Source organism: Macrobrachium rosenbergii, chromosome 41, assembly GCF_040412425.1.
Source record: "Macrobrachium rosenbergii isolate ZJJX-2024 chromosome 41, ASM4041242v1, whole genome shotgun sequence".
Classification (NCBI taxonomy): domain Eukaryota; kingdom Metazoa; phylum Arthropoda; class Malacostraca; order Decapoda; family Palaemonidae; genus Macrobrachium; species Macrobrachium rosenbergii.
Genome location: NC_089781.1, coordinates 23,038,285 through 23,053,942, shown reverse-complemented (window position 1 = coordinate 23,053,942; position 15,658 = coordinate 23,038,285). Strand labels below are relative to the sequence as shown.

At 36.0% G+C, this 15,658-nt stretch overlaps 1 protein-coding gene across 1 annotated transcript in view; it reads right to left on the bottom strand.

Moving 5' to 3' along the window:
* Positions 1-1,748: 1,748 nt before the first annotated feature.
* Positions 1,749-15,658, bottom strand: part of LOC136827054 (uncharacterized) — a 30,735-nt gene continuing 16,825 nt past the window's right edge. The window contains exons 3-4 of the mRNA XM_067084805.1: positions 5,197-5,304; positions 1,749-2,407 (exon numbers count right to left, since the gene is read on the bottom strand). Coding sequence (XP_066940906.1) covers positions 1,749-2,407; positions 5,197-5,304 — 767 coding nt within the window. The remainder of the gene's footprint in view (positions 2,408-5,196; positions 5,305-15,658) is intronic.

The following is a 15,658-nucleotide window of genomic DNA, read 5'->3' as shown; positions in this document are numbered from 1 at the left end:
CTTTATTTTGTAGTGGGTCAAGCATATTGAATCTGTATTTTATAGTGGGTCAAGCATATTGAATCTGTATTTTGTATTGGGTCAAGCATATTGAATCTGTATTTTATAGTGGGTCAAGCATATTGAATCTTTATTTTGTAGTGGGTCAAGCATATTGAATCTATTTTATAGTGGGTCAAGCATATTAAATCTGTATTTTGTAGTGGGTCAAGCATATTGAATCTGGGTTTTATAGTGGGTCAAAAGCATATTGAATCTGTATTTTGTAGTGGGTCAAACATATTCAGTAACAGATGCAAAAACAGTTAACAAGTTTCCGCCAGTGATTCATCTCCAAGAAACGCCTTTTTCTGAAACATTACAGTTATGGCGTCCTGCTGTCGCCGCTGTAATTAAAATTGCTCAACAACCCACCCCCTAAAAAAAAAATGTTGCATCGCCACCAGTACGCGACAGTAAACGCGCCGTAATATACTTTTGCAAACAGGCACGTGAATAAAGAATTTGTATGCATGCATGGATTTCATCCCTTTTATAGATGAACGTAAACAAATCCAAACTATTTCGGGCATTCCGTTCGACTATTGGTGGGCAAACAGCTTACAAATGTTCAAATGCAACGCAATCTAGTTAGTGTCATTTATCCTATCTACCCGTTTGACAAAGTAATCGAATTGCAGCCATTAATTATAGGAGCAACAAGAGCGCAATATAGCTTTTATTCGTAACTTCCAGTTGTGTTTGTACGTATGAGAGAGAGAGAGAGAGAGAGAGAGAGAGAGAGAGAGAGAGAGAGAGAGAGAGAGAGAGAGAGAGAGAGAGAGTGGAGGGTCGGCGTTTGTTTTTCATCAGGGACTTTGATTCATTGTTTTATTTGGATCGATTTCAATTTTTGTTTATTTCCTGCGATTTTTATTTAGATTTTACTTGGCTGCATGAACGGCGTAGGAATGTTTGAACTCTCTCTCTCTCTCTCTCTCTCTCTCTCTCTCTCTCTCTCTCTTTATTTTTCTCATTCCCTTCCTCACGCCGAAACACGCCATTTGAAGAGCAATTAAAAGGTACTCTTACCTGCCTGTTGGCGATGGTCAGTTTATTTCAGTTTTGTTTATTGACCCCCGTTGACATTAAACCAATGGACCGTCGGTATTGGCGATGAAATATATATGCTGATAGAGACCAGGGGCCCGGTTGTCAACTGCTCTCCGGCACCGGAGTGGACTGCGTGTCAGCGATATCGTCCGTTCGCAACACTACGCTGACACGAATATAATTCTGCCGTTTAGGAGGGCTGAAGATACGTTCCAGAAGGGAACGGGGCGGCGGTGGATTTTACTCACCAGTATTGGCATCCTGTATCTCGTCTCTCTCTCCCTGAACATTTATTTATTGATTATTATTGCTAGAATCGCCTGCTAGTTTTGCTTCAGTTACCATTAAAGTGTTTTATTGTTTCCAGTTGTTAATGACTTCCATTCCCTCCTCGGACAGGAGCGGTTTTACAATTCGCAAGGCTCTTGCTTGGTTATAAAGCCACAGCCGACTGATTTCCTTATGTCTGGAAACTGGAAACTCGCCAATTTCTTCTTCTTCTTCTTTTTTTATTCTTTGGGTAATTGTGAGAAAGAGTCTGGAGGGAGATGAAGGACGGGAGACCCCCACGCTTTCGTGTTTTTATTTTTCGATTTTTTTCATAATGCTCGAATGATTTTTGGTCTTATTGTTCTTGCCGTTTCTTTGTAGGAAGTTTATCCAGCTTTTAATTGTTGTGTTACCTTTTTGTGACTCGTGTGCACTGAGTTCAGAACCCGGATGTCACGTCTCTTGTGCACTGAGTTCAGAACCCGGATGTCACGTCTCTTGTGCACTGAGTTCAGAACCCGGATGTCACGTCTCTTGTGCACTGAGTTCAGAACCCGGATGTCACGTCTCTTGTGCACTGAGTTCAGAACCCGGATGTCACGTCTCTTGTGCACTGAGTTCAGAACCCGGATGTCACGTCTCTTGTGCACTGAGTTCAGAACCCGGATGTCACGTCTCTTGTGCACTGAGTTCAGAACCCGGATGTCACGTCTCTTGTGCACTGAGTTCAGAACCCGGATGTCACGTCTCTTGTGCACTGAGTTCAGAACCCGGATGTCACGTCTCTTGTGCACTGAGTTCAGAACCCGGATGTCACGTCTCTTGTGCACTGAGTTCAGAACCCGGATGTCACGTCTCTTGTGCACTGAGTTCAGAACCCGGATGTCACGTCTCTTGTGCACTGAGTTCAGAACCCGGATGTCACGTCTCTTGTGCACTGAGTTCAGAACCCGGATGTCACGTCTCTTGTGCACTGAGTTCAGAACCCGGATGTCACGTCTCTTGTGCACTGAGTTCAGAACCCGGATGTCACGTCTCTTGTGCACTGAGTTCAGAACCCGGATGTCACGTTTATGTTAAAGCCTTGTAAATGATCCACAATATTTCTGGAAGCATAGTGAAAAGATAAAGACGAATTTTGTCCATTATTTATCCATTTGCCACTGAATATCTTCATTCCATGCATAAGAATATAATTTGAGCGGTGTCTCTATCTTTTATTTCACGTGCTGACAACCAAACATTGTTTGAAAACCTTGCGTACGCTATGGTATTCATTTATTCTTATACTTAGTTCCCTGTAAAAAAATAAAGCGAAGAAAAGCAGGTTTAGGCTTTTAGAAGTTCGTTGTGACGCTGGTTGTGATATCAATGAACATGCATCGCTGTGTATATTCAATAACATTGTTTTTAATTAAATGTGCCCTGAGTTAAATCCACTATTTGCAACAGAAATTATTCTCGTAGGGTTTGCTTATAGACTGTAAGTAGCTTAGATATCATAACGCTGACAAACGAAATAAAAGCCTTGTATGTATGATGAGTTTGCTTCTATAATTATAGATGATTACGATGCAGTTAGCTATGAGAATTCAGTCAGATTTGTTCAAAGTAAGTAACTGGGAGACTAGAGCAGCTCCCAGGAAGCTCCTCTTTCAAACAGTAGATTTTTTCCTTTATATATATATATATATATATATATATATATATATATATATATATATATATATATATATATACATACATACATACATATATATACTGTACTGTGTATATATATATGTATATATATATGTATATATATAATGTGTGTGTGTATGTATCAGTATCAATTAATGTAATTTTCAAAATCAAGTTCTATCCCCTAGCTGACGATGGATTACAAAAAAAAAAAAAAAAAAAAAAAAAGCTTTTACTGCCACATTCCTCCATTCTTTTAACCGATGAATCATGGGTTACCTGCCACAACACCAACGCTCGTGCACACACACACACACACACACACACACACACACACACACACACACATATATATATATTTGTATATATATATATTATATATAGTGTCGGTGTGTACGTAGTTTGGGCATACTTAATTGTATACATTCCTGCTTTAACGTTGTTGCACGTGCTTGATGTATCGTAGGCCTGTGTGTTTACTGAACTCCTCTCAGATTCTTGTATGGTAAAAGAGTCTTTTATGAACGTGCTTGACAGTCAAGCTTAAATTATCATTCACTCCTATCGGCTGTTGTCATTATAATGCTTCCTTGAGCCAGAAAGATTAAGCTGGTCTTTGAGTCGCGGCCAAAATAAAAAAAAAAAAAAAGGCAGTTGTCGTTTCAACTTTTAATTGCCCGACTCATCCTTAGTCTTTGGAAAAAGAACCTTCTTGTTATAGAACGAAATAATGCCGCTGGCTTCGCTGAGCAAGGTATTAGAAATAATCGCACCGTTACCTTTTCCATCCGAAGCTTTTATTGATATTTTGACACTCGTATTAGGATTGCTGAATATTCACTGCATTGTCCTTTTATTTGAGAGTTAGTAAATTCGTCACGTTTGTCAATGCAACTGTTTTTTTCCCCTTCCGACGCCGACGAGTCAGGTATGATTGGCTTTGTCCATGGGATTTTTTTTTTTATTAAAGAGAGTAAATATTCAGGTGCTAATGATTAATTGAAAATATCAGTGCTAACATGTCGTGGGCAGATCATTTTCATTTTAAAATTATGCGTGCAGTCACGAGTACACACACACACGTATATATTTATATATATATATATATATATATATATATATATATATATATATATATATATATATATATATATATATATATATATATATATATGTTTTTTTATTTTTTTTAAAAGAAAGTAAATATTTAGGCGCTAATGATTAATTGAATATCAATGCTAACATATCGTGAGCAGATAATTTTTATTTTAAAATTGTGCGTGCAGTCACGAGTATACACACACCTACAATCATATACATATATGTATTTTTTTATTAAAGAAAGTAAATATTCAGGTGCTAATGATTAATTGAATATCAGTGTTAACATATCGTGGGCAGATAATTTTATTTTAAAATTGTGAATGCAATCACGAGTACACACACACACACACATATGTATATCACACACACACACACACACACACACACATATATATATATATATATATATATATATATATATATATATATATATATATATATGTTTTTTTTATTAAAGAAAGTAAATATTCAGGTGCTAATGATTAATTGAATATCAGTGTTAACATATCGTGGGCAGATAATTTTTGTTTTATAAAATTGTGCAAACAATCACGATTACACACACACACATACATGCTGTATATATATGTTATATATATTTTATATATTTGATTTGAAATCCCGTGCTACGCTACGGCACAGTACGCGGATTTAGAAGAATTCGCTTTGCGGTCAGCTATTAGTTTTCAGAAAGCATATGAGGCACCTTACATTACCAAACTCCGGTACTGATACTCCCATTAGCTGTGCAACACGTAATTGAAAAGCGGGATATTTAGTGTCCTTAGCCTGCAACCCCCTCCAGAATAAAAGCTCGTAAATTTTCCCAGGCCTCTAAAAAATTACCATTGTAATGGCTGCCCTTTTTTTTTTTTTTTTTTAATTCCAGATCTGCAGTGTTTAAAATTTTTGCAACTCTTGGAGTTCCTTAGTATCTGCAGTTTTTAAGACGTTTTACATTCTTCAGTATTCTGAGAAATCAGTAAAGGCCTTATAATGAATGCTGCATATAAAAGGCTGTCTAATTCGTTATATCTTTCTAATGGATACCCTGTGATGGAGGCGAGTCTAATTCATTATATCTTCCTAATAGATACCCTCTGATGAAGACGATTTTGGCGAAGCTGTTATTGCCTGTAATGGATTCCAGATTCCAGTCTTGAAGAGACGCATTAAGTTTTAGTAGTCAGTTTTGTGTATCGGTTTTAATACCGACTAACTAGGAACATCAGCGGTTAGGAATTCCATATAAGTAAGGGGAGGGGGTTTGGGGGTCGCGTTTAATTAAATTCATATTGGCCTTCCATCTACTAAGGCCTATCCAATTTTGAGTGGAATTACTCTGGCTGACTTTGACGGTGGTTTGCTTCTGTCAAGTGTAATTTGATATTAGTATGTCTCGCGTCGTGGGTTTTAATAGTCTCGTGAAAGCTGCTGCTCTTCTCTCACGGCTCTTCATGACCTGACATTTTGCTGTGGGTGCAATGTCTTTTCTCTTTCTTTAACTACGACGCTCCTGCCGTTGAATGTCTTTCCAAAAATGGTATGTATTATCACAAGTTCTATATCAAAATCATAACTGGCTTTTCCCTGGAGATTACGACTCTCCTGCCGTTGAATGTCTTTCACAAGTTCTGTATCAAAATCATAACTGAAATGGTAATGTCTTTCCAGAAATGGTATGTATTATCACAAGTTCTGTATCAAAATCATAACTGGCTTTTCCCTGGAGATTACGACTCTCCTGCCGTTGAATGTCTTTCCAAAAATGGTATGTGTTATCACAAGTTCTATATCAAAATTATAACTGACTTTTCCCTAGAGATAACCAATAAAACTCTCATATGTCAACCCTCAATTTATGTAAACATTGTTATGAAGTGGAATGTCATTTCAGGTTTCGAACAACGAAATATTTTTGTTTGTATATAAACTGGGTTGAGGCTGCGTTTTTTTTTTCTGAGGATAATTTCAGGACGGATTTTATAGGAATGAGTATCTTTGCAACCCACAAAACTGTATCAACGATAATAGTTGCATGTTTTCAGGTATTTATTAAAATCACAGTTGAATAGACAAACCAAAAATAATAATTTTAGGAAGCGTTTGTATGAAGGAAATTTCTAAATGATTCAACTCGGTTTCAGTTTATTTACATACGACAGTGTTTGCTTTTGTTTCCCGTCTTTTCTTTCTTATGTCAAATCTTGACTTTTTATTTGTGTCCTCAGCTGGGAAACAAAAAAAAATTATACCTCTCTTGACTGGGAAAGTATTCGAGAACTGCCAGTAATGCTCCTTAGAGTCGGTAACTTAATACTCTATTAGTATTTTGTATGTTATCAGCTTCGTGGGCGCTTGATAATATGGATGGCACCTAAAAAAAAAAAAGATTGTCGCTATATAGATTCGAAATAGGAAAAATAAAAAAAAAAAAAAAAAAATGTGTCGCTTTTTAGAATTTTGCGAAAAAACAACATAAATGTTATAATGGGTTTATCACTTTTTGATACAGAAATAATTCGTTAATAAAGAAATGAAATAAAAAAAATTGTGAAATATTGATAGTGAAATATTTTGAATTTCATCCTTTTCATAGCAGAATGGCATTCTAGTATATATATAGTATTTGGAAACAAGGTTTTCGACTTTTTTTATCTGATCCCGCAGGCTATCACACTTTCAGACAACTTAAAAAGCAAAAAATTGGTAAACAACAAAAAATAAATTGTGTCTGTCACAAAACAAAAATATGTTCGTACTTTTAGTTTTATCAGTGGAAAAGAAATCATTGTGTTTTTCGGAGGGCTGTGTCGACTTTTGTTTAGGACTATTCCAGACTAAAAAATCTCACTGCCCATATATATATATATATATATATATATATATATATATATATATATATATATATATATATATATATGTATGTATATGTATATATTTGTATATATATACACATGTATATATATACTAACACACACACACATATATATATATATTATATATATATATATATATATATATATATATATATATATATATGTATATATATATATTTGTATATATATACATATGTATATATATACTAACACACACATATATATATATATATATATATATATATATATATATATATGTATATATATATATATATATATATATATATATATATATACATACATATATGGGAGTGAGCATTAAAATGTAATTAATCAAGCCAGTGTTTTTTAGATCGCCTCTGACTTCTTTAACATATAAATTCTGTGACATGTTTCTCTAAGCTCTGTCAATCATTAGATCACCTCTGACTTCTTTAACATCGAAGTTCTGCGATATATTTCTCTAAGCTCTGTCAGTCAGAAAGATTGTAGATGAAAGTTTATACCACCAACAACAGTCACCCGTAAATATCTGATGAAATACAAATGTTGGCTGTCAGGCCGTTCAGAAAAGAAAAATTGTGTCCTAACTGTTATGGAATATCATTAATTCGATCTGAAGGATATAACATCCTCAAACAAAATGGAAGATGGTTCAGTTTTAAGGAAGTCTAAAGAGAAACGTATGCTCTTTATACCTCTCTCTTCCTTTCCCTCTCCTCCTCCGCGTCTGGTGCCCATTCATCTCTCTCTCTCTCTCTCTCTCTCTCTCTCTCTCTCTCTCTCTCTCTCTCTCTCGACTTCGACACAAATTGGGTTCATCTCGGCTGTGTCTCATGAGATCGTCAGGAAGCGATTCGAAGCTGAAATATCATTCCAGGGACCAGAGAATGGTTATGAAAAATCTCGGAGCATGAATCGAAATATAAATGATTGCATATCTTTAGTATCTAGCACAGATGCAAGGGAGAAGTCGGTATTCAAAAAATTTGGGAGGAGGAATTGTTGGAAATATAAGATGTTGATTATTAAACAGACATCTGACAGACTATGAATTTATTAATTTTTCATTAACAGTCAGAAATCTCTCTCTCTCTCTCTCTCTCTCTCTCTCTCTCTCTCTCTCTCTCTCTCTCTCTCTCTCTCTCTCACACGCATTTTTCCTCAGGCGATAGACGATTTGTGGCTTAGTGTAGCAATCGGAATTATAGAGCGCGGTATCGCAGAAGAACCACTGATCACAACGCTAAATCCCTTTCCAATTGGGAAAGGTTATATCTGAGAGAGAGAGAGAGAGAGAGAGAGAGAGAGAGAGAGAGAGAGAGAGAGAGGGGCCTGGGTGCAGGGGTCGGGGTGGGGTTGGTATCAAGTATACGATGGGTATTTGAGAATTGTTAAATCTCATATTATGAGGTTTTATTGTTATAGTTCTCTCGACATTTTTTGTGGCACTGCTTTTAGAGGGAACAGCTATAAAGTTCGAAATTTATACTTTAGTACAATACAGACTGGGTAAATGATTAATGGGCCACCTTCAAATTATTGATGCAGTTGATTTTTTCCTAGGTTGATTTTTCACATATATTGATTATTGGACAACTGAAAAACAATGAATGTTCAGTGAATGATCATATTTGATTTGTTTTTAATTTGCCTATTTTATAAATGTTTACTAATAAGCAACCAAATAGTCATTCATTTGTAACTGAATGTCTAAAGTTGATGAATGATGTGGGTGCATTTGAATGCATTTCTCTGAGCTGCAGACATATAAATGTCTGCAGCTGAGAGAAATAAATTAACTGGTTTTTTAAAGGTCTCTATTGCTGGGTATTGTAAGTCTTCATCCGTACTCATTGGGCTTATTCAAATGGATCCGTTACTGCACAGTCGAAGAGCAATACAAAATTTAGACATGCTCGTAATATTTCGACTCGATTCATTCCCACCCCATCGGACGATTTCAGAAGAAAATTTCGGTAAAAGCAAACTAGTGTTACACCCATTTGCATTTTCGCGAAGGCCCTCCAGAATGTGTTCAACTCCTCCGGACGCTCTCTCACTTGCTCGAGCGCGCCACACCTCACGTTCCTCCGCTCTTACAGACTCATCATCGAGAGCGATGGCAATTCAAAAACCCATTTACCATGAATACCCAAAATTGGTTCTCCAATTATCCTCTTCTGATAAATCGTAGAATGGAAACCCAGGCTAAGCCTTGCCCATCGCAGCTCTTCCCATCCCCCCCTCTCCCCACCCCCCTACCCCCCCTCTCACCCTCCCCGTTCCCTAAGCCTGTCGCTCCTTCGCTCTCTCTTTTCATCTCTTCGCAGTAATCCTAGCAAACTAATGCCATGCAATGTTCCAGTTCAGAGAGAGAGAATGTGTCTTGAGGGAAAGAAAAGGAACACACACTCAGAGAGAGAGAGAGAGAGAGAGAGAGAGAGAGAGAGAGAGAGAGAGAGAGAGAGAGAGAGATAGGGAAGATAATGCAGAGAGAATAAATCTAGGGATAAGACCTCCTTCGCCCCGCATTATCACACCCCGATCATCTATAAACAATTGGTGGAATCGGTTCCGATCCTTTACCGTGCGACTCGATTCTCGTCACGTCCCGGGAATTAGCGTCTGATCCTCCGACCCCGATGCTGCTGCTCTTCTTTCTCTTGCATATAAGATGAGTTCGAACACTTCTGTTCTATTATGTACACCGATTCCTCTAAGTGGATCTCTCTAGGAGGCTGGAGTACTCCACACGCTGGTTTTGTGTGATGAGCGTTGTTCTCTCCGCCTTTCATCTTTCCCCGAAGGTTATTTGCGTTTTGTGAGTTGTGCTGCATAAATCAAATCTCTCATCCTTGTAGTTCAGAAGAAATATAGTTTTATTTTCTTTTTGTTGTTATTACTATTCTGATATTCTGATATGCTGTCCCCTATACCTGTCTTGTATCACTTGGGTACATTTATCAAATGGTGAGGCACTTATAATGGCCTTGAATTTACATGACGTATCGACCGCACAGGCTTTTAGTAACTTCTACTTTTAGATTTCATACATATTAAAGAATATAGAGGTAGAATGAGAAAGTTGAGAGTGAACGTGAGGAAAAGCATGGTTATGAGGAAATTGAGAAAATCAGAAGATGGAACAGTTTATGTTGGTATGCATTGTAGAAGAATGGAACCGGTTGATTTGTATAGGTGTTTGGCAGTAAATGTTAGCATATAACAGTAAGACGAAGGGATAGTCACAAGAGTAGGTGAGTGAAGGAAGGTAACTGGGTATGTTGAGACGATTAGGAAGAGACAGGGAGTGTCCATGCTGCCCTGAAATGGAAAACCGCTGTATTTGCAAAATTTGCGAAATTGAGATATGCCACCTACTGGGCTCGTGAAACACTAATACACAAGTTACTGCAGTTTCAGGATGATTCTTCAATGCTTTCCACGAGTATTTAAGGGGTCCCATTTGCAGTATCTGCAAAATCAGTAGTAAGGCAAGCAAGTACCTACCATTTTTCTCAGTTTTGTATTTTTGCAGACACTGCAGCCTTCCATTTAGGGCAACATGGATATGAATGTGTGGTGGGATTATAGCGTTTAATGTGAATGGAAGAAAAAAGAAAGAATTAATAGGATGAGACTTATAGTGGTACCTTAACCACTACAGCCGAGGATCAGTTAAAGGATATCCACAAAATATAAGGTCATGTTAACAGCTTATCAGGGATGAGCTAATCACATAAACATTTTTCAATTTACAGGTCTGTTTTAGAAATTTTTCGATTATCTATTCGTTCGTAACAAAGGAGCCCGCCGATTTTTAGGCTACCAGCTTAGCAATTCCATGGTTGGCTTTGTACACTTGCTCTGCCCAAAAGCTATCCGACTAGACACTGTTTTCGCAGCATTTGCATATTTGCAACAGAATCAGCTGAATTTTCCCCAACGTTATAGCTAACCACTTTACCAGCAGATCTTAATATAATCAACAGCTGTCTATTTAAAAGTATATCCCATTTTAGATCTTGTTTTTGAGAGGTCATGGGCCAGTTCCTAATATCTTTTTGACCATTAATGTTATCGGTAATTGCGGTGATTTGCAAATAACTGAAGAACATTTCATTGATTTAACCCTGCGTAGAAATCCACTTAAACGAGAAACATGCTACGTGTTTAGTAAAGATTAAAATGCCTTCAATTCAGTAAAACCGAGGGTTAACAAGTTTAGGCAGGACAAAACTTTAACATGATAAATTGTGCCCATTGAATAAAGAAATCATCTCGGATAATCCTTGAAAAAGTAAAACTGATAACCGGAAACTGAAGGAACAGAAATATGCGTCGTAGCCAAGGAAGCAAATGAAATAATACTCGTATATAAAAAAAAAAACAGAAACAAAAATCGCAGAAAAGAGTGAAAAAGTCGCCATAACAACGAGCTGCTCCCCTTCGAAAATAGACTCTTCTTTGGATGAACATGCGGGGAAAATAAATACATTTCACAAGATGTTATTTCATTGGATAGGGGGACGATGAGAGAAGTCGACATTAGTTGAGAATGATTGGAAATGAAAGACGAGAGATTCAATAACGCACGAGAAGAGAAAGGACAGCTGAAGGTAATTCGAGAATCGGAAGGAAAGAGAAGTTGAATTGAAAATAGATTATTAATAGGAGAGAGAGAGAGAGAGAGAGAGAGAGAGAGAGAGAGAGAGAGAATTAGTTTCAGTATGAAGCATATGAAAAGAATAGAGCTATAGGAAGAAGGCTCAGTTGTTCATTCGCATGGTAGGAGAGGAAATTATGAAAGATACACAGCAAGAAGAGCTGAGGATTGTATTGGGTAAGACAGAAATTAAAAAAGAATAATACTAATTTCATTTGAGTCACCTTTTTGACCAAAATACAATATTTCAAGAGGACAAATATGGTTATTTATACATACATATATATATTGTATATATTATATACATATTTATATTATATATATTGTATACATATATACTGTACATACATATACATAGACGTGTATATATATATATATATATATATATATATATATATATATATATATATATATATATATATATATATATATATATATGCACATACTGTACTAGACTCCAGTGACGGTGCTCTGGAAGAATAAAACTATTTAAAAGGCGAGAAGAAATAACATTCAAGAAACAAAATCCCGTCATTGAAAGTTAGACAAATAATCAGGATATATTTCTCAAGCAGATAATATATGTTTCTGGCAGCTCCATTGTCGACTTAACTTCCCGATTTCTTCTCACTCCCTGGAAACGCTTGTCACTATAAAACATGAGATCCAATTGAAGGAAAAAAATGAAGGAACTCTGGAGTCCGTTGCCGGATTCTTTGCGATCCAAGCGCTTAACGTTAACCTCACTGACGTATTGTTTGCGGGTTCGAATCCTGCCACGGGCTTCCAAATTCCTCGATTCGTTTCTCCATTTGAATATAGTGACGAGCATATACACAGTGTGAAGAAATCGAAAGAGGTCATTGTGGTTATCACAAATACACAAACATATACAGTATGTATAAATCTATATAATTTATATGTATATGTATAGATATATATTAATCAGTCAGTCAATCATTTCCTGTGGCACCAATGGGGATGCATAGGGACATATATATATATATATATATATATATATATATATATATATATATATATATATATAAGTATATATTTCTTTAGTTGAGTGGCCTTTCAGAAGGTATTCATTCATAAGCATATTCAGCCTTTTTCTATTTCCTTCCACTTAATGTTATAATGGCCTTTCAGAAAGAATTGATATGTATTACCTGTGGATATATATATAAATCAATGGGCATAGCTTCATATATATATATATATATATATGCCCATATAGGATATATCTATTGTAAGTGTATGGTATTCATATGGATATTATAATGGATATGTATATGTATATGTTATAACAATATAATTTATATATATATATATATATATATATATATATATATATATATATATATATATATATATATATATATATATATATATATATATATGGACTGTCGAGGATTTGGCAACTTCCCTGACTGCTTGAGATTTGCAGATGGCACGTTCGTGTGAGTGAAGGGCGGCCATGTAATGCAAGAAGCCGAAGGACACCTTTAAGAGAAGGCTGACTTGAATTTCACTCTGGAGTGAAAGAGTGATGGCACTCTTCTATGAAGAGCATGAAGGGAGAAAGTAGATGGTATTGTCTGAATTGCTTTTGTGAATTCCTTCCTCCCCTTCCCGCGTAAACGGCGGAACTACTGTATACCTATCGGGGCCTTCAACACCAGGCTTCCTAGGCGTTTGTGAACCTCTTCTTAAACTCTGATTTGTAATTGACCATATTTAAGTATATGTGGGTAAGGGGTCATTGCCTTTAATCACCCTTACGTAGCTATCATGACCTAGTGTAATGTAGAAACTGGGGATATATCTACTTATGTATATATATATATATATATATATATATATATATATATATATATATATATATATATATATATATACATACATATATGTATATTGTATTATATATATATATATATATATATATATATATATATATATATATATATATATATATATATATATATATATATATATATATATATATATATATATATATATATATATATATATATATATATATATATATATATGCGTGTGTGTATGTGTGGTAGTGTGTGTCTGTGTGTCTGTGTTAAAATTCTCAGCAAAATCTCGGTTAAAATAGCTCTTTGCCCCGTTTATTAATCCATTAGCAGTAATTTTGCAAAAGATTATTTTTTCCCGTGTAGGCCGTTATTTGAAAAACATATTTACCGTCACATAGGTCTTCTAATTAATATACTGACTGATTTCTAACTTCGTTTTTTCTTTTAATCCAAAGAAACTGAAGTTTCTCCGCCGTTGTCTGTGCAATGAAATTTCTCACGTTTAGATGAATGGTTTGTTGGATAGTTTGTTCATTTAGATGAATGGTTTGTTGGATAGTTTGTTCATTTAGTTGAATGGTTTGCTGGATAGTTTGTTCATTTAGGTGAATGGTTTGCTGGATAGTTTGTTCATTTAGGTGAATGGTTTACTGGATAGTTTGTTCATTTAGGTGAATGGTTTACTGGATAGCTTGTTCATTTAGATGACTGGTTTGTTGGATAGTCTGTTCATTTAGATGAATGGTTTGTTGGATAGTTTGTTCATTTAGATGAATGGTTTGCTGGATAGTTTGTTCATTTAGATGAATGATTTGGTGGACAGTTTGTTCATTTAGATGAACGGTTTGTGTGATAGTTTGTTCATTTAGATGACTGGTTTGTTGGATAGTTTGTTGGTGCGTTGGCTAGAGGTGAAGACAGCATCCGTAGAACGGTTTGGAACTGTATGGGAAAGCAAATTAAACATGACAAGAGGAAAGGGGTGATCGTAGAGCAGTAAAGAAAAAAGTCCTTCGGTTCAGATTACAATCTTTGCGATCCCGAAGGCGACTAGAGAAAGATAAAGATTTATGGAGAGAGACAAGAAGCACGACTTGAGACGAAAGATGAAAAAAAAAAGATGATTTGAGTTCTTATTCATGTTATTTTCAGGGTAAAACCATATATTGATCATCGGTGTTTGTCATCGTTTCGTAGAATGAGTGTTCGTGTTTACGTTGGTAAATAATTTTAGAGTGTCTTGTACATGTGAAGTTTTTGGTTCGAGGAGGCTTCTACAGCATTCGTCAGATACAGGTTAACTAACTTAGCTGAAGCAGTTGTACGTCCCTATCTGTTTCCATCGAGCTTGTCACCGGTGTAACTAGAAACCCATCTGTAACGTGGTTCTAGATTCTGCTTAGGTGCCGAAAAGTAAGGATAGGATGAAGATCAGGATCAGAATGTTGCGTATCGAAATGTTGCTTAACCTCGGAATGATGCTAATCAAATGTTATAGGTAAGAGAGGCGAGGATTGCTTTCTGGGTGCTGCTGTGAAAGTTGGATGATTTTTTCAAATATAAGTGGCATCAAAAGTAAAGTGAAAAGTTCGTTACTAGTTGTATATTTTCTCAGGTAGCCGCCGTAACAATGCGTGGGATAGAGGAGAGATTGGTTTTGGTGATGAATAAGAATAGCTCGTGTTGTTGCTAACGAGCTACTGGTTTTAGTTTTCTGAAAAGAAAACTATTCCGCCCTCAGATCTTAAAAACTACTGAGGCTAAAGCGCTGCAAATTGGTATGTGATCATCTACCCTCCAATCATCAAGCATACCAAATTGCAGCCCTCTTTTTATTTTTTGTTTTACTTAAGGTTAAAGTTAGCCATAATCGTGCGTCTTCTGGCAACGATATAGGCCAGGCCACCACCAAACCATGGTTAAAGTTTCATGGGCCACGGCTCATACAGCATTATACCGAGACCACCGAAAGATAGATCTATTTTCGGTGGCCTTGATTATACGCTTTACAGAAAACTCGATTGCGCCGAAGAAACGTCGGCGCAGTTACTTGTTTTAAGATGCAATAATTTCTTAAGCGACCCGAAATTAATTTCAATCCTCAACGGAAACAAACGTTGTACATTATAATGAAA